Source organism: Vigna angularis, chromosome 1 (assembly GCF_016808095.1).
Source record: "Vigna angularis cultivar LongXiaoDou No.4 chromosome 1, ASM1680809v1, whole genome shotgun sequence".
In the NCBI taxonomy this organism is placed as follows: Eukaryota; Viridiplantae; Streptophyta; class Magnoliopsida; order Fabales; family Fabaceae; genus Vigna; species Vigna angularis.
This window is the reverse complement of record NC_068970.1, coordinates 59,300,511-59,320,156: the sequence shown is the minus strand read 5'-3', so window position 1 is coordinate 59,320,156 and position 19,646 is coordinate 59,300,511. Positions and strand designations below refer to the sequence as shown.

Here is a 19,646-nt window from a genome sequence, read left to right as displayed (position 1 = left end):
GTTACACAAATAGTGTATATAAAACATTTTTTAAAGCCATTCATTCCTCGCCCGACTTATTCAAATCCTGTAATATTTTTCAAATCTACTCATTTATGTAATTTCTGGATAATTTGCACCATAAAAATAAAAAATTCTTAATCAACTTATTTGAGTTTGAGTAAAAATCATAAAAAAAAAGTTTATTCTTTGTCTTTCTCCTTCACTTAAGAAAAAATTTCTTGTTTGAATGAGAAGACTATCATTATTCAAGTAAGAAAATTCCATACAATTTTATATACAATGCTTAAGTGAGAAAAATGTTGTTTAAACAAAAAAAAGTTTCACCCAAAACATTTAACTGAATACACTAATCAAAATATCATGAAGCAATTGAAATAAAAATCAAATTATAAACTCATTTTACCTCTATTCCAACCCCTAAAAGAAAAAAAAACCAAAAACTGCATAAAGCTAGTGAAATCCTACAATAAACTAATTCATAAATAAAACATGACATTACAACTAAGCAGAGATCAATTTATTCAAGTTAGATCTCACATGTAAGCATACCAACTCACATACAAACCAGAGTCAAGGGGAAGAAAAATTATTTTAAGATAAAATGTCATCACTTCATATTCTTTTAAACTCTCCTTCTATATAGTAACTTTTGACGGAAGAAAATGATAAATTGTTTCAAAATTTTGGGGAAAAAAATATAAATATAAATATATATATATATATATATATATGTAAGGAAATACTTTCATGTGATTGATATAATTCTGACATACTTTAAAGTAGTCTTGTCATTCAAAAATAAGTTCAAATATACCTATCGAGAAGGATTAGTATAACATTCAATTTAGAATGGAGTAATTCAAGTGAATAATGTAACACATGTTAATACAAATAATTAGGATAAAATAATCATTAAGTAAAAAAAAAGAAACAGTAATATGAAACTAAGGATCTAGACATTAATTTTAATAAGATAATTATAAATTTTTTTCTCGTATTAACCTTTTTTTATTGCTTATATTTTCTTCGAATTGAACAGATTGTTTAATTTAAAATATAGATAGAAAGATAATTGAAAATAATAAGATATAAGTGATTGAGTGCAGAGGAGAATCTAGTTAATTTTTCATAAAGTTTAGAAAGGACGAATTATAACCCGAAATGGGCAATCAAGAATGGATATTTGAAAATGAAGGCAGGGAAAATATGGTCTGCTCTGGCATTATTTCAACTTAGCTACAACTCATAGGAAATTAGGGATAGAGAAAATGATGACGATTTGATATGTATGTGTGTGTGTGTGTGTATATATATATATATATATATATATATATAATATTTTTAATGAACTCGTGATTTTTAAAGCGTTTATGGTTCTCCTTAATTGACCAGTAAATGAAACTTTCACTAGAAAGACCCACGAAATCTTCCTTCTAAGGTTGGCTTCGGTTATTTGGCAGCGACTAATAGATTCACATCCGTCTTCAATGGAAATTAATAAATATCTTGGTATTTATGGACAAAAACTCTTAATTTATATCTACTATTTACTTACTACTCTAACATAAAACCGACCAAGCAAAACAATAAACTTAAAACTTTCAAAATTATAATTGAATAATAATAAATCCTAAGTGTTTTATAAATTTTTAATTATATTTAATTGAGTTTCTATTAATTGTTTTTCATCTATTGAAGATTAAATAAATTTATATTTTTAACTGATTTTTTATTATTTAATTATTTTGTTGATTAAATGACGTGGTTGTGAAGTTGTCTCATGTTAAAGAAATATGAGATTTTATAAATAACTTGAGATGATATTAAAGTTAATATAGAATGACATATGATATTTATTTATTTATTTAAATAAAAACATGTTGAATAACAATGTCATCATATTCTTTAATAACTTTCATATTATTATTATTGGTATAAGTAACGAGGTTTGCCTTATTATTCAACAATATTTTAATAAAAGTAATAAAAAGTTATTTCTCATTATATAATCATAAAACATCACATTTTTTTAATACTTAGATAGAAATAAGTTATATTATATAATATACGTCACTCAACTAAAAAAACTCAATTAAAAAATATAATTTTTTTAATATATAAAAAATAAATTATTAAGAGCTCAATTGAAAATATGAATATTTGAAAATTTAAAGACTATAGTAATATATTTTGTACATTATACTTTATATTATTATTAAAACAGATCATTTGAATACTTAAGTCAATAATTCTTATAAGTGATCAGTCATATGGATGTTGACACAAAGATATAATCACATGTGCTCATCCGACCTAAGAGATTATCAACATTAAGTATAGTGATCAAGAAGTTAGCAAAATAGCAAGATCAGGATGTAATCCATGAGTTATCCTCATAAGCAGAGTTACACACTGATTAGACTACAATTAGGCCTCACAAAAAGATACGAGTCATCAAAGACACTATAAATAAGGGATGTAGGTTAAAGTAGTTGGTAATTATCTGTATTTATTAGACTATGTAAAATCAAACACTTACTTGAACGTTATAATACTTTTGGTAAGTGTCTCGACAAGCTGACAATCTTGAGAAAACCAAGTTATATTGGAAAATCAACAAGAGACAATAATTAAGGAAGACATTAAGAATCTCAAGATTAGGGTGATATTCACCCTAACAATAATATATTTTATTTCTTGATGAGGTTTTTAAGAAGTAAGTTGCACTACTATAAAAGTGATATATTACATTGGTTATTTACCACATATTATAGTGATTTTAAAATCAATGTAATAAATCAAAACTAATTTACACTAGTTAATTCACAACCGATGTATAATTGGCTCTTGTCACTTTCAGCTATCACCACTAGCACATCGAATCCTCGTGTATCTTTAACATCCCTTCCTTCCTTCGTAAACAACACCGTTTCCACTAGTTTCAGAACCTTCTTTGTCACCAGTAAGCTCATGTTTGAAGCACAATGAGGCGAATCTAGATTTGGATCTGGATTTATCTGTGGCGGCATGACAGCCTTTTTGGAGAGAAACTAGCAGAAAAGGAGAGTGAGGCGGTCAAGAAATAGCGACAAAGCAGACACCAATCCAGTTACTGACAGTAGCGACGACAACGACTAGGGTTCAACATGAGGTGGTGAAAAGGTCTTGCCTCCTTCACACAATAGTGACGACATAGTGTGGAGGCGTCCCAACACGGACACCTCTTTCCCAATGATAGAGGTTAAATGAATGATAATGGAGAAGAGAGAACAAGAGAATCAAAACAAAAAGAAACATGAGAAATGACGAAAATCTTTGAAAACAAAAGAAAAAAAGGAAACAAATGAATTAAAAGTTATACTACATCAATTTTATTCAATAACCGATACATTATAATATTTTTTTAATTAAAAAAATAATATTAATGTGATTTTTTCTAATTTGAAGGATATTATACCAGTTACACATGTAATATGTTTTATAATATTTAGGAAACGTACAATTTTTTATATCATTCTTTTTAGAAACCAACATAATATTATATCTCTATTATGCACTAGTGTTATTACTTCTTTGTTATGTTTGTGTGAATAATTTAAAGAATCTTACTTCATTCAATGTACGCCTCCTGAAGTATTATCTTTAATTCTTTGTTGAGTAAGAAATGAATGTAACAATAGAGCCTAAGATCTTTGTTAGGTAATAAATGAGTATGTTAATATGACTTTCTTTGTATGATTGTTGAGACTTTGGCAAGTGTACCAAATCGTTCAAGTAATAAAACCGGTAAGACCGGATATCGTTTCCCAAGAGACTCGTGTCCTAGACAATCGTATAATATCTAACTAATTTAGACTAAAGAATGATTCCATGTTTTTGTGGTTTTCATGCAATTGAGTTAAAGATAAAACATAAATTGTAAAAGTGATCTTTGATAATGCAAACACTTGGAAATGGAAGGATTAGAAATGATATGAATGATATTGTTGGGGATATGATTTCACCTACTTCACTCTTATGCATAGAAAAACACTTCCTCTTGATTAAAATGCTAATGTCAATCTACTAATTTACTCAAACCCAATCCCTTGGTAGAAAGAGCCTAGACTTACTTCTTAAACTCCAATCCCTTGGAACACCTAACAAGTTCATCCGCTTTAAGTATTGAGATTCAAGACAACCAAAGGTCCTAGTTCTATCCCTAGATACTATTTTCTTTAGGTGATTAATCCAGTTCTAGATTCACCCAATATTTCCCAATATCAAGCAAACCCTAAAATCAAGATATGGTTGAATCAATCATACAAGCTTTAAGCAAAGGAATTAAACACTAACAAGTAATCAAAGAGGCATATAATCATTCAAAACACTGTAATTTACATAAGAGATCCGTGGTTACATCAATCCCCAACAAGAATGAAACTAGCTCTCCATGAATGGAGAGCTTGAGCTTACAACAATGGTGGAAATGGAAGAAGGAGAAGGACCCAAGGATGAAGAAGGGCTGTTCCCACAGCTCCTAGCTCGCCTCTGGATGCTCCAACTGAGAGAATTTGTGTCTGGGATGCCAAAGATATCAACCCCTTCGCGTTCCAGAACTAAATAAGCTGTTTCTGCCACATCAGCAAAAGTGGCGCCCGGCGGCCCGACAGACAGGCGCCAGGCGCGCTCTCGGTCAGCATTGTCACGCCCGGCGCCGCCTAGGTCAGTAGGCGCCCGGCGTGACTCTCTGCAGCAGCCTGGGTTCTTCATCTTTTCAGCTACTCTTCTCTCATTTCTTGGGTTTTGGCAATGTTCTTTGGTGGGTAGCTTCTCCCAGCTTCTTTGAATGGGGATTAGCCATCAAAAGGGCTAATTACAACTTATAATGTAATCACTTACAAATAACAAGAAATTGAATTAAACAAGACTAAAAGTAAAGGAAGAGTTGACAAATTCCATCAATTTGATGTTGGATAATGAAGTAAAATTGGTCATTATCAACTCCCCCAAACTTAGAACCTTGCTTGTCCTCAAGAAAAAGGTAAACAATCCTAAAAAACAATCATTCAAGTGCATTGGTTTCAAATTTGAGATATCCTTTAAGCTCATGAAGTAAAAATCCTGTGTTTGCATCTAATGGAAAGAACAAAATGGATATATACAGCTTTCATCAATCAAGCACAACAGTGTTGTTCACCTATCAACAATTATGATCACAATGCAAAGGGTGTAAAAGAAATCAACAAACATGACAGAGTGTTTCACAAGATGTATGGAATCAATCCTCACCTGGAAAGTGTTTCGCTCTAAAGCAATGGTGTATAGGGGTGTATAAAGCTCACTCTGCAGTCATAATATCACACAATTTAACTTTGCCTTTCGTTTCAATCAAATCAAACACATCACAAGCAAGTTGATAACACAAGGACTTTGTTTGGCTTGTATTGTGATTGGGCTAAGAAAGAATCATGGTTTTTCTGAAATTCAAAGGATCTTGAGCTGAGAGATTAAGTAATTCATTTCATGCATATAAACTTCTCCTTTTTCTCCTCATGTACTATTACCAATTTCAAACTTATACCCAACTGTTTTTCATTAAGCTCTTTTCTTATTCTCTTTTTCTTACTTTTCCATCTTTGTCTTTTTCTCAATACACCATATTTTCCCCCCAAACTTGGACTATTCTCCTGTAATGCAGATGCATGTTTTATTCAGCTCAAGGTAGAAAAGTTCAGGGAATTTTCAATAAGCTTAAGGTACAAAGAGGAAAGATCTTTTTACATTTGTGGTTGAATGGCTAATGTATATGTAAGGTGAGAAAAGAATGCCTTGATCAAATTCAACAAGCAAGTAGATAGTTCAAATCTTAGAAACTCAGGCAAAGTCAATTGTGATCTAGTATGATAGCAATCACACAGCAAAAAATTATGAGGCACTAAATCTCACCTTGTTAATTAAGATTCCATACTCTGCTAAACACAATGTCATGAATTTTGACTGCAATCGACTCCCCAAGCATTAGCATAACTCAGTGAACACATCAACAATCAATGCTCAATCAAATAAGCTATTTCCACACGTTCAATCACATATAGAAAGCATAACAACCAGATTTTCACACACAACTCATACTGTCAAACCAAATGCATAAAAGATGTTTATGTTCAATAATTTAAAGTACCTAAAAGTAAAATAACGACTGAAAACAAAAGAAAAAAAATAAAGAAAAATCGACTCCTGTTGTGATGGCCATCAGTCAGTCTGAGTCCTCGTCCTCGTCTACCTCGTCATCGTCATCATCCTCATCCATAGCAGCAGTGCCAGCCTGAGGTCTACCCCCCCAGCAGGAAAGGACTGGTCCCCAGGCCAAGCAACGAAGGCGCTGTATTGATCCGATGTCATGAAACCTGGATGGGATGCTGCATAAACATGCCTCATCATCTCTGCATGCGCCTGGCCAATCCGATTTACCGCCTCCAACTTTGCATTAATCAATGCAAGGCTCAAGTCTGTCATCTGTGAAGGATCAGCTAGAGGTGATGGTGGTGGCGGAGGACGTCGGGGAATAGGTCGCTGTCTAGCATGTCTCCTCGGCGATCTCGGTGGTGGACTGGCAGTTCCATCATCTGCATCCAGACAAAATTGGGTATAATACCCCATATCAATAGGTCTCCTAGGATGCTCGAATGGTGGAATAGTGATGTCCACTCCTTCTTGTTTGCAGAGATGGGTGATAAGAGAGGGATGTCCAAGGGGAGCTTTTGTGGAATTCGCACAGTTGCGTATCTCATTTGCGATTAGCTTCCCCAAGTTCACATAGCGTCCAGTGAGAATGGCATAAAGGAGGACCGCTCTGTTAACCGTGACGTCAGAGACATGCGTGCACGGTGAAATGTTGGAATGCACCAGAGGCATCCATAGGCGGCTGAGAGAATGCAGGTGCACTCTCTTGATATGAAGAGGTTGCTGCTGCCTATTTCGTTGAAATGATCCTCCTGCAATACATAGGGTCTGTTCAATCTCTTCATGATCTAACTCAGTCGCCATCAGCTCGGCGTACCCGCATAGCTCATCATCATCTTCCCACTCTGTGTTTATGAACTCATTAATAGCGTCAGCACTAAATGATATCCGCTGACCACGCACATAGCTCCAGAAAGGTTCTGAGTCCGGAGAGAAGGATTTAGCATTGGCATAAAACTCCTGGACAACTGCAATATTGGCGGGCTCTGGGTACGTGCATAAGGAGCTCCATTGCCTCTCCAAAATCTCATTGGAGAATTCTGGCACATCTTGAGGGAGGAGGGTTACTTTTCTCTCCATTAAGAGTTTTCTGCTCTGAACATTGGAGAAGTGCTTCTTATGTTCTGGGGTTAAGAAGATAGCAGAATATATCTTCTCCTTCCTTTTGTTTTCCCTAAGACCAGCAGTAGTCTTGGTTCGCTTAAACCCAGATGAAGAAGCCATAGCTGCAAAATAAGGTAGAGTTCAAGAGGATAAATGTGTTTAGATTCATGAGTAAATTCATCATTAGCTTACATCATGATGTGCCAAATGCTTTCAATGGTATGCACACAAACCACACAGTCAAAACATATCAAAGAAAAGCCCTGATCAGTGAAGAAATGAAGCCAAAGCAGCAAAACAACAAAAATTCTGGTTGCTGTCAGGGGTGGTCACGCCGGGCGCCGCACAAGTCAGTAGGCGCCGGGCGTGACAGCATTTTATGCAGATTCTAACTTTTTGGCCTCTCAGCTGCTGGCTCAGTTTGAGTGTATGAGATTAAGTTTAGATGATGTAATGATGCATAACTCAGTGAAAACAAATCATCAATAGCCAAGGCACAAGCAAAACTCCACGAATCAACACACTTTTACTACTTTAATATAGGTCAAACTCAGATATAATCACAGCTCAGTCAAAAATTCATCAAAAACAACATTTAAACAACATACAAAAGCTGCAGGACACACCACAACAAAGTTCCAACTTGGGCAGAGGGAGTCGCGCCCGGCGCCGCATCAGCCAGCAGGCGCCTGGCGCGACATGCAGAATTGGGGCAAACCCAGATTCTGCATTCCAGCCACTGTGATTGTGTGTGTGTGTTCGAATCTGTCTATGAAAGCAAGAAGTTGAGTCCTAACCAGCAGCTATCACATATAACACTCTAATTGAACTGAAATTAAACTACCCTAGGTCAAAATCAAAGCTTCTAAATGCTAAACAACCAAGATCAGGCATTGTGAAAATTATGGCCATAGTAAAGAGTGAACAACCTACTTGATATGCAGAGAAGATGATTAGCTAGATTTTGAGACTTTTGAATTTGGAGAGTGCTTGGATTGAGATGACCCGAGAGTGGTTAGGAATGATGAGCAATGGAGGCAGCAGCAATTAGGTGTGGAGGTTGAAGATTTATGATAATGGAGTGAGTGTGGTGGTGGAGAGTGAAGAAATAGATGAGGCCGTGAAGTGGAGAAGAATTAGAAGGAGTGATAGTGTGTGTGAGGAGTTTCTGAACTGAGAGGAGTGTTAGGGTGAGTGTGGGGTGAAAAGAATTTGATGGGCCAAGCCCACTGTGCACTCAGACTTAAGTGAAAAAATCTGCTGCAGAAGTCGCGCCAGGCGCCTGTTAGGTCATGCGGCGCCGGGCGTGGGATCGTGACCCAACCAGATGCTGAATCTGAGAAGTGATGGTCAGAGTGTGCAAGCTGGCGCCAGGCGCCGCCCAGTGCAGGAGGCGCCGGGCGTGAGTTTCTGCAGAATTATGCAGAAACTGGTTTTTAAGCTACCTAACTCGGGTTTTTGAGAATTTGAACTTCAAATCACTTGAGATGCTCCAGAATCTCATATTATCATTAAACAAACTTGTTCAAAACCTAAGGAATTGAATTTGAGCATTCAAGTTGCAAATTGAAGTCATTCTTTCAAAACTTTAAAATTCCACAAGTTAGGCAACATTTTTGGCTTTTGGCTTGAGTAAGGTAATTTGAAATCATGCAAAAACAGCCCAGAAAATAGCCAAAACAGTTTCACATCTCCTATTCACATCAATTCACTATAGCCTTCACATATTTAACAATCAACTCTACAAATCACCTTGGTTGTTCCTCACACAAACATGCTTCAAAAACAATTAAATCACACCACACATTACAACATACAATCACACAATCAATCACACTTAAAAATTGAAAAACACACAAAAGAGAAGGTTAGAAAGCTGGGTTGCCTCCCAGTAAGCGCTTGTTTAACGTCATTAGCTTGACAGCATTTAGCTCATGTTTGATTCTTCATGTTGGAATGCTTCTTCTTGTCATGACACCAACATCCTCTCAGTAATTTCCTAGTCACCAACTTGACTCTCCTAGAATATGGAGCCTCTATCTCAAGCACTCCATTTATCTTTATATTCTTGATGACCCATAACCTATTCTTGAATCTCACTGGTTTGCCAGGTTTGGGCTCATCGCTTGCCATCACAGGATTTTGGTGAACTAGTTCCTCTTCCTTTTCTTCTTCTTCTCCCTTTACTCTTGGAGATAAACAACTAAGGCTCCTCTTTACCAACTTGGCAGCTTGCTTTGTTAGACTAGTAATTGATAGAAGTTCATCTGTAGCTTCAAGACTAGTCTCTTTTTCATGATTTTGCTGCCCATCCCCAAAGACGTTGAAAGTCACCTCCTCATCTTGGTCTTTCAATTTCACTGTTCCTTCTTCCACATGAATGACAACCTTGGCTGTCTTCATGAAAGGTCTTCCAAGGATGAGTGGTATATCTGCAGATTCCTCCATGTCCATAACTACAAAATCCACCGGGAATTGGAGTTTATCTATTTTGACCACCACATCTTCCACTACACCATATGGGTACTTGATGGATCTATCTGCCAGTTGCAACATCATTCTTGTAGGCTTGACTTCAAGACCACCAATCTTCTTAAGCATAGATAGGGGTATCATACTGATACTAGCTCCCAAGTCAATGAGAGCTCTACCTATATCATGATTTCCAATTGTGCATGGAATGGTGAAACTCCCCGGATCTTTAAATTTGGGAGGAAGGGTTTTCTGCATGATGGCACTACAATTCCCTTGCACTTCAATTGTTTCCTCATCTAAATACTTCTTGCTGAGGATTTGCTTCATGTACTTCGCATAAGCAGGAATTTGTTGCAGTGCTTCGGTCAAGGGCATGGTAACTTCAAGCTGATTGAAAATTTGCTTGAATCGAGCCAATTGTTTCTCCTTCTTTTTAGTAGATGGGATTTTTGGGTAAGGGAGGTGTTTCACTATTTCTTTCTCTTTTTGGTTTTTCTCTTTTTCAATTTTTTTATTCTCTTCTCCACCTTCAACAATCTCTTCTTCAATTATTTCTTGATCTTCCTCTTCATTCTTTTCTTGTTCTTTTTCTTTTGGCTTTTCTTTTCCTTCTTCTTTTCTTCCAACCTCTTTCCCACTTCTTGTGAATATTACATTACATTCTTCCTTGGGGTTGACTTGCGTATTTGCAGTAAATTGTCCACCCTGTTGGTTTGCTAATTGCTTGGCCAATTGACCAACTTGCACTTCCAGATTCTTTATAGATGCATCAGTGTTTTTCTGGTTTTGGATGGACTGCTGTATGAACATTTGCAAGGTATCTTCTAGCTTTGAAGTCCGATCATTTTGAGGTTGATAATGCTGGGCAGGTTGATACGGATTTTTACTGCTAGAAGCTTCTTGATTTTGTCTCCACCCGTGATTAGAAGGATTAGGGAAATGATTGTTGAAGAAGTGTTGCCGTCCTTGATTTCCCATATAATTGACTTCTTCAGGTTAGGACGTACTAGGACTTTGACAATGGCCGTTGGGGTGGTTATCTCCACAGAAATCACATCTCATTACTTGATGATGTGGTTGAGGTTGAGCTTGCATTGCTTGCAACTGCTGAGGTAGTTTGGCCATATGTCGAGTTAGGAGTTCCATCTGTTGGGCCAGAATCTTATTTTGTGCAAGTAAAGCATCCTGGGCACTCAGTTCATACACTCCTCTCCTCTGTGCTGGAATTCTCCCATGTTGGCTCCTCAAATCAGTGGAAGCCATATTTTCTATCACAGCAATGGCTTCATCAGCAGTCTTAAAAAGTACTGAACCACCAAAGGATGCGTCTAATATCATCTTTGTATGAGGTTGCAAACCATTACAGAAAGTTTGCACTTGCATTTCTAGACTGAATCCATGGCTGGGACACTTTCTCAATAAAGATTTAAATCTTTCCCATGCTTCACAAAGTGGTTCCTCTACTCCTTGTACGAAGGTAGCAATGGCAGCCTTCACCTCTGTGCTCTTTGATGGTGGAAAGAAGCGTGCTAGAAATTTATATTCCACATCCTCCCAGCTTGTAAGACTTTGATTAGGCTGTGACTGGAGCCACGCCTTTGCTTTGCCATTAAGAGAGAATGGGAAGAGTCTCATGTATAATGCTTCTTCGTCCTCCCCTTGTACACCCATAGTACCACATAGCTCATAGAAAGTGACCAAATGAGCATGGGGGTCTTCATTGTCTAGGCCAGAAAATTGGTTTGAACTGATGAGCTGTAGTAGAGCAGGCTTCATTTCTGCCAGCTTGTCACTCATAGTGGGCCTCACAATGCTTGAGAAATTCCTCGGGCTTGTGTAGGTTATTGAGTCCCCTATGGTTCTCCTTGGAGGTGGTCCTGCGCCAGCCATCCCGTTCACAGAAGAAGAATCAAAAGACTCTATGTCTTGATTGTTGAAAGAAGATGAATATTCAAGAGCAGCTTGTGCTGCTAGAGCTTTCCGTTTCCTAGTGTCACTATTGTTCCTTCTAGCTGCTTTCTCAATCTCAGGATCTACAAGGAGTGGTTCAGATGACACAGTCCTCCTTGTACGGATGTTTCCCTGCATACACTAGAAAACAACCAAACTCCTGCGCCACGAGTTAGCCCAAAAATAAAGATAATAATTACAACAAAATAGAAAATTATACACAAAAAGATAAAGTCTAAAACGGTTAAAAATCACACAAAAGTCTAGTTTAACACGGGGTCCCCGGCAGCGGCGCCAAAAACTTGTTGAGACTTTGGCAAGTGTACCAAATCGTTCAAGTAATAAAACCGGTAAGACCGGATATCGTTTCCCAAGAGACTCGTGTCCTAGACAATCGTATAATATCTAACTAATTTAGACTAAAGAATGATTCCATGTTTTTGTGGTTTTCATGCAATTGAGTTAAAGATAAAACATAAATTGTAAAAGTGATCTTTGATAATGCAAACACTTGGAAATGGAAGGATTAGAAATGATATGAATGATATTGTTGGGGATATGATTTCACCTACTTCACTCTTATGCATAGAAAAACACTTCCTCTTAATTAAAATGCTAATGTCAATCTACTAATTTACTCAAACCCAATCCCTTGGTAGAAAGAGCCTAGACTTACTTCTTAAACTCCAATCCCTTGGAACACCTAACAAGTTCATCCGCTTTAAGTATTGAGATTCAAGACAACCAAAGGTCCTAGTTCTATCCCTAGATACTATTTCCTTTAGGTGATTAATCCAGTTCTAGATTCACCCAATATTTCCCAATATCAAGCAAACCCTAAAATCAAGATATGGTTGAATCAATCATACAAGCTTTAAGCAAAGGAATTAAACACTAACAAGTAATCAAAGAGGCATATAATCATTCAAAACACTGTAATTTACATAAGAGATCCGTGGTTACATCAATCCCCAACAAGAATGAAACTAGCTCTCCATGAATGGAGAGCTTGAGCTTACAACAATGGTGGAAATGGAAGAAGGAGAAGGACCCAAGGATGAAGAAGGGCTGTTCCCACAGCTCCTAGCTCGCCTCTGGATGCTCCAACTGAGAGAATTTGTGTCTGGGATGCCAAAGATATCAACCCCTTCGCGTTCCAGAACTAAATAAGCTGTTTCTGCCACATCAGCAAAAGTGGCGCCCGGCGGCCCGACAGACAGGCGCCAGGCGCGCTCTCGGTCAGCATTGTCACGCCCGGCGCCGCCTAGGTCAGTAGGCGCCCGGCGTGACTCTCTGCAGCAGCCTGGGTTCTTCATCTTTTCAGCTACTCTTCTCTCATTTCTTGGGTTTTGGCAATGTTCTTTGGTGGGTAGCTTCTCCCAGCTTCTTTGAATGGGGATTAGCCATCAAAAGGGCTAATTACAACTTATAATGTAATCACTTACAAATAACAAGAAATTGAATTAAACAAGACTAAAAGTAAAGGAAGAGTTGACAAATTCCATCAATTTGATGTTGGATAATGAAGTAAAATTGGTCATTATCAATGATTATAGAGATAATAATTATTATACTTGGTTCGAAAACATAGACGATTAAAAATTTGTACTATTATATATATCTTCTTACTCTTCCTCCTCAATCATTGCCATAATAATTATCATCGTTACCATGGATGTTACCGTCTCCTTTTTTTTTTCTCCTCATCCTCCTCCGTTATTGCCATCATCATTGTCATCACCACCACGGGTGCCACTATCTCCTTTTCTTTTTCTTTCTTGTCTTCCTCCTCGTACTCTTCCTCCTTTGCTGTTACTATCATTGTTGTCATTGTCACACTATCATCATTCTTCTTATCAATGTTACCATCTCCCCTTTTTCTTTTTCTTCTTCCTCTTCACCTATCTTCATTTAATTTATAACATATATCTCTTTAAATTTGACAAGAAAATTGGTGTTTATTTACTAATAAAAATATCAACAAATTAAAAAAAATATACCGTTATTGATGTATTTTCAAAAAATTCAATTATCAACAAATTTTTTTAAAAAAGTTTATTATTAACAAATTTTAATTAACCTATAGTCAAAGTTAATGCGGAAAATTTAACCCATTTTATCAATAAAAATAGTTATTGGTATTAAAAATTATGTATTACTGAAGGATGTTACAGATAAAAATATGTAATTAAAATGTTAAAGTTCATTCATAAAATTTGTTTGTAAATTTTATTTCATTAACAATATTATTTTATCGATAAAATTCTCAATAAATATTATTTTATCAATAATTTCTTTTCTTATCAATCAAATTTTAACAATAATATAATAATTTTTGTAATATTTTAAATATATATATATATATAATTTTATTTATTAACTTACCAAATCATAATAAACATTATTTAAAAGAAATAAAAAATCGTGAGAAACCTATACAAATATTAGAAGATTAAAATTAATTAATTAATTAATTTATTTATATTTAAATAAAGGTTATTAATAACATAAAAAGGGGCATGTCTCTCTTGTTTTTCTTTTCTTTTCTCTATACTTGTGGTTGTTAGAGGTGGTAAAAAAGGGGCTGTTGTTCGCTAGCTTGTAAGTTTTTGATTCGCTGGATTGAAGATTTGAAATTGTTTTAAATAAAAATTAAAATAAATAATAATATAAAATATTATTTTATATATTATATTATATTTTTTTGAAAAAAATAAATATACAATAATATTGTAACTTAAATTATTAATATTTGTAAATTAAATTTTAATTATTAATTATAATAAAATAATTTAATAAATAAAACTAATATTTATTTTAATTTATTCAATTAAAGATATCAATTAATCATTTAAAACTCACAAAAATACTTACTCTATGCTTTATATATATATATATATATAATATAATATAAAATTAAAAGAATTTAAAAAAGTAGAAGAAAATAATAGACCAAATCATTAACACATCCTTTAATCGGATAGAATTTTCAGTCTATTTATTTTTATGTGTATTAATCCAATCCGTTGCATTTGTAGGGATGACAATCATTTTGATCGAAATAATTGAGTATAAATAATAATTTTTATAATTTTATTTTTTAAAATAAATAGTATTCATAATTTACAATGTATAGTTTTTAAGTTTAAATCTATTAAAAATAAAGATGACTTTACACGAAAAGAAATATAAATGAGTGAATTATTTTTGAATGGACTCAAAAGAAAACAAGATTGAACAAATTGTTTAGAAGAAATATACACAACAGCATGTTATGATGTGGTTGATGTTGTTAGATTTTAAAAATTTAAGTAATTATACAAATTAAATCATCATTAAGTATAAGTTATGTAAAGTGAAGCTAAGCAAACTACCATATTAAAATACTGAACTCGATCGACATTTTGAGACCCCTCTGTACCCTTTCATACGTTAAAAAAATTAAGGTTGCGTCATTGCAATTGTAAAGGCTTTCACCATTGGAAATGATTACTGATACTTTTAATGTTTTTTCCTACAGAGCACAACCCTGAAAACAAAAGGTAACATAGGATTCGAGAGACTACAAACTTAAGTGTTGTTTACCATGTTGGAAATTAGGTTTCAGTACAAAACAAACTCAAGTTAAAGTTGTCTCTTCCCTTGTATGCATCAAACAGGTAAATGAAAATAATACTTGTAAAGATAGATCACACGTTACAGTTACAGCTATGGGTTATAACTAATATCTAATAACACTGGCCACCCAAAGCTTTACCCTGAGAAATACAACAAAACAAGAAACCACTTTGTTTAAATGTACATACATGAGTTGCCAAGTTTCTCCATTATACTATCATCTGATCTGAATGGAAACATAATATGCAAGGAACAAATAATGTACTTGCACTAAGCCTTCTGAAACTTTTCCACATATGCCTGCAGCCAAATGAAGAATAATTATAAGTAAGTTGGAAAATAAATACGTCTCAATCGTAACTTATAAAATGAAACATCTTCTGCAGTTGCATGCATTTTTATTCACATTCATCTACAAAATCCTAGTTAAATGGAAGCCAAGATATTCATTTATATGATGAAAATCTTGAGAATGACACTGACCTGTACAAGTTTGTCAATCTTTGTTTTTGATATTGATAAATAACGGTCAATTTGCTCTTTTGTCTGAGGAATATATGGCGGCTGCACTGTATCAGTAACTTTGTCAGCAACTTTCTTCACAATTGCTTTATAATCTTCTTTTTTTATTTTTCCACATTTCCATGTTGGATCTAAAAGCTCCTTAACGAACTCAACCAATTCAAATTTAAATGCATCAATTCCTTTCACATCCTTCACTGTCTTGGCGTCCTCAGGTTCACATGTAGAAGAATTTGGCTTTCCTTCAGCTACCATTTTGTTTTTCTCGTTACTATCCTCAACATTTTTACCTTTCTGCAACTCAATTGAATGTTCACTCTTGACAAGCTGTTCTTCTGAAAAGGCAGACTTTTTAGACTCATCAAAGTGTTGTTGTGAATCAGATAACAATGATGGAATTTCTGCTGTATCTTCTGTGATATTTTGACTTGGAGAAATGGTGGGGACCACCTTTTTTTCATTAACAATCATCGACTCTCTAAACTTACGTCTTGGATCTCGCGGCTTTAGGAGTCTAACAGCAGGACCTGGTTTGGTGGATGTTATGGAAACAGGGTTACCTGACTCTTCAGTTTTGCTTTGGAAGGGAGTGCTCTTTGCATCTAAAGAAACAGAAGGAGCAAAAATTTGTGGGAGATGCAGAATGGCTCCCAGGATTTGTAACAGAGAGACTGAAAGATTAGTAAGTTGAGCTAGTCGCTCTTCCCTTGTCACGTTTTCAATTGGAGCATTACCTGAACCAACTTGTGGTATATTTGCATCCATATTTGCCCCACTTGTCTGTTTTTTCTCAGCAAACACTTCCTGGTTCTGCACACTTTCAATAGTTCTCACACTTGGAGGAACAGTGGAAGGTGCTAATTGACTTTGTCCAACTTCCTCACAGCTTGAAGAATGCGAAACATTTACATTCTGATGAATTACTTGTTCTGGCATAATGGTACAAAAAAATAGGATTATGTATGAATCAACAAATTTGATTTACCCATCATATTCCAAAAAAAAAAATGATTACCTGGAGTAACTTGTTGCTTACTCTGCTCATGCTCTTCTTTAATAGGGATGGGAGATGTCACACCATAATTCCAATTATGAGACATTTTTTCATTTCCTACTGACTGACAAGTGTGAACGTTGGAACTATCACTTTTGGCCTCCTTCACTTCACTTGAAAATGTTGATTCACCATGCACTGTGTTCTTGTCTAAGCTATGGCCCCGTTCATCACCAACGGGCAAAGTATTAAATCCAGGTTCTGGGTCAACCATAATTCCTTTTTTGTTATCTGCACCAGCCACACTACCATCTAAATCCTCTCCATCATCCATTAGCTTTCCATGGAGACTAACTTCACTTGATTCTGGCCTATCCAAAGCCTGATCTCCATCGCTGCTCCTTAACAAGTCATCCTTGAAGCCTCTACTTGGGCTCCCACTTGCTTGCCTATCATGAGAAAATCTACAATCTTTACCATATCGACAATTCCCAAATGGATAAAATTTGCAAGGAATGTCACTTCTCTGGTTTCTACCACCTTCTTCGAAAGAACTCCCTCTGCACCTTCTATCAATTTCCATTTCCCCAGTCGATTCATCCATAGAAGTTTTATTGAACTTGCTAGAATTTTCATGATGCATATACTTGCATGATTCTCCCATTCTACACCTTCCATTTGCATAGTTTATACAAGTTCCTTTAGATCTTCCACTTGGACTAGAATATAAGAGAGATCCATCTTGCCTGCGTGAACTTACCCTGCTGTCATCAATTTTTTTATTGTCACCGTGAAGGAAGAGACATTTACTTCCTCTTCTGCATTTCCCATAAGGAAAATATCTACATGCTGCTCTCATTCCACATCTATCACTGGTTCTTGAATCCCACCTAAAATTACGAGGGCTCCTGCTCCTGCTCCGGCTTGGGCTACTATTTGGGCTTGGGCTACTACTTCTACTCCAAAGAAAGTCAGACAAGTAAGAAAACCAGTTTTATACAGAATGTATGCATGCCATGTCAAAGAAGAAAATTCTCTTGAGAAGGGAGTAGTTTGAGTTTTATATCTACCTTGTTGTTAATGATATAAAATATAAAGCAGTCTAAAAGTATCAAGAACACCTGGAAATTTACAAAGTTGAGTATAGACCCACAGACATTGGACAAACACAATCTGAAACCACAGGATGGAACATGACATTCATTCATCTTAATAAGATATGTTTGAAAATTGTTTTGACACGTAAGTTTATCTAAAGGACCTAAGAACTTCGGCTTCAAAACTTTTCTGCATAATCTAAGTTTTTAGCATATGTTTTTTGAATGTTGTATAAATAGAAAGATAAAAAACCATTCCAACATTTCATATTTATCGTGTGATCATTTATACAGCTAAAGAAATAGAAGACTTAATATTTCAATCGTAATAATTCATGCAAGATCCCCATCTTCTGACTATATCATGCATGGAAACTTAAATGAAAGGGAAAAGAAATCATAAGCCATACAGAATAACATACGTGAAACAAGTCACAAATTCTCAAAATCAGAACAAAAGTGTCCGCGTTTTGTCAAGTAAGCAAAATATAAGGTATTGCTTACCTGTTTGGTCAGCATCCAGTTCACGAAGTTTCTTTTCACCTTAATTATCATTCTCAATGGAATCATATAACTAAAATATGCTTCAAACGTGTTTAAACATACTACTCAGTTCCCAGAGGTGACAAAGCATTCTCATGAGCATTAGCACAAAATAATATGCCTGTTATGGTATCTTCATAGAATTTTTGTTCTCATAAAACACATCACTTAGGCTCATCAAGTGTCCATTAATTTTCAGATATAGGATTAGTGCAGATGTTAAGTGGAGAAACAAACCTGTCTGACCTACTGCAACCAGTTTTTGGGGATTGACTGTACTTATTTTTTAAATCTTCATTTACAGGTGACAATTCCATTTTGTTACTTCCATCAGTGTTTTGCGCATCTGAAACTCTGTCATCTTTACTCACAACAATGCCATCCTTATTTGAACACCTTCCTCCAGAAAAAGATTCCTCGTTTGAAAATCCCATTCTTGGATTTAAGTTATCGTTTCTTTCCAAATAGGAAGAGTTTGAATTGTTGCTACTAGTAGTACCTGTAGATGACCCAGACTACAATTATGGTGTGTTCGTAAGTAAAAACACTGGAATGATATAGATGCTTATTATCAAATTTATGAAAAGGAAAACTGTTCTTTTTCATTAGATTTTAGCCTTTTTTGAAAAACAATTCAAAATCTTTCGTATCTTGTATTGCAGAGATCAAATTGACATGACAAAATTTCAGAGACAAAAAGTTTTCATACAAGTACTTAAAGTCAGTTAAGCCATTTAAAGAGTTGAACAATTTGTAGACAGTGACAGACAAACAATTAGGTTGCATATATTAACTACTAAGTTCAGAATTTAAAAAAGATTTTGCTGCCATACCATAAGATGCAAATTCAGGTCCATCTCCTGAATCCAACTTTGAAGAGGTGTTTCTGCCGGTTCCGCTCATCTCAATCTCCAAAGCCTTAAAGCTTCACTTTGAAGGATGCATAATGCTCTGATTCAGATAAAACAACAATATCATCGACAAAGGTAAAATACAATAAAACAGGAACATGAAATCTATCCTCATTCTTCTAATATCCTTCACTAAAGGAACATGGCATGCTAGAAATAGGAACAGCATAAATATCAAACGAATGAAAGTGTGTACATTTTTAA

General features: G+C 35.2%; 1 protein-coding gene across 1 annotated transcript; it reads right to left on the bottom strand.

Moving 5' to 3' along the window:
- Positions 1–15,450: 15,450 nt before the first annotated feature.
- LOC108339337 (zinc finger CCCH domain-containing protein 38) lies at positions 15,451–19,016 on the bottom strand. The gene is made up of 4 exons (XM_017576480.2): positions 18,769–19,016; positions 16,913–17,847; positions 15,859–16,826; positions 15,451–15,675 (listed from the first exon to the last, which is right to left on the bottom strand). Exons 1-4 carry the CDS (start codon positions 18,963–18,965, stop codon positions 15,646–15,648), a joined length of 2,130 nt encoding a protein of 709 aa, XP_017431969.2. The 5' UTR covers positions 18,966–19,016; the 3' UTR covers positions 15,451–15,645.
- Between the last annotated feature and the right edge of the window lie 630 nt (positions 19,017–19,646).

Coding starts and splice junctions, on each gene's coding strand:
- LOC108339337 (XM_017576480.2), bottom strand. CDS start 18,965: ATGGGATTTTCAAACGAGGAATCTTTTTCTGGAGGAAGGTGTTCAAAT. Junction 17,848..18,768: donor GGTTGCAGTAGGTCAGACAG/GTTTGTTTCTCC, acceptor TCTTTGGAGTAG/AAGTAGTAGCCCAAGCCCAA. Junction 15,676..15,858: donor AGATTGACAAACTTGTACAG/GTCAGTGTCATT, acceptor ATTTGGCTGCAG/GCATATGTGGAAAAGTTTCA.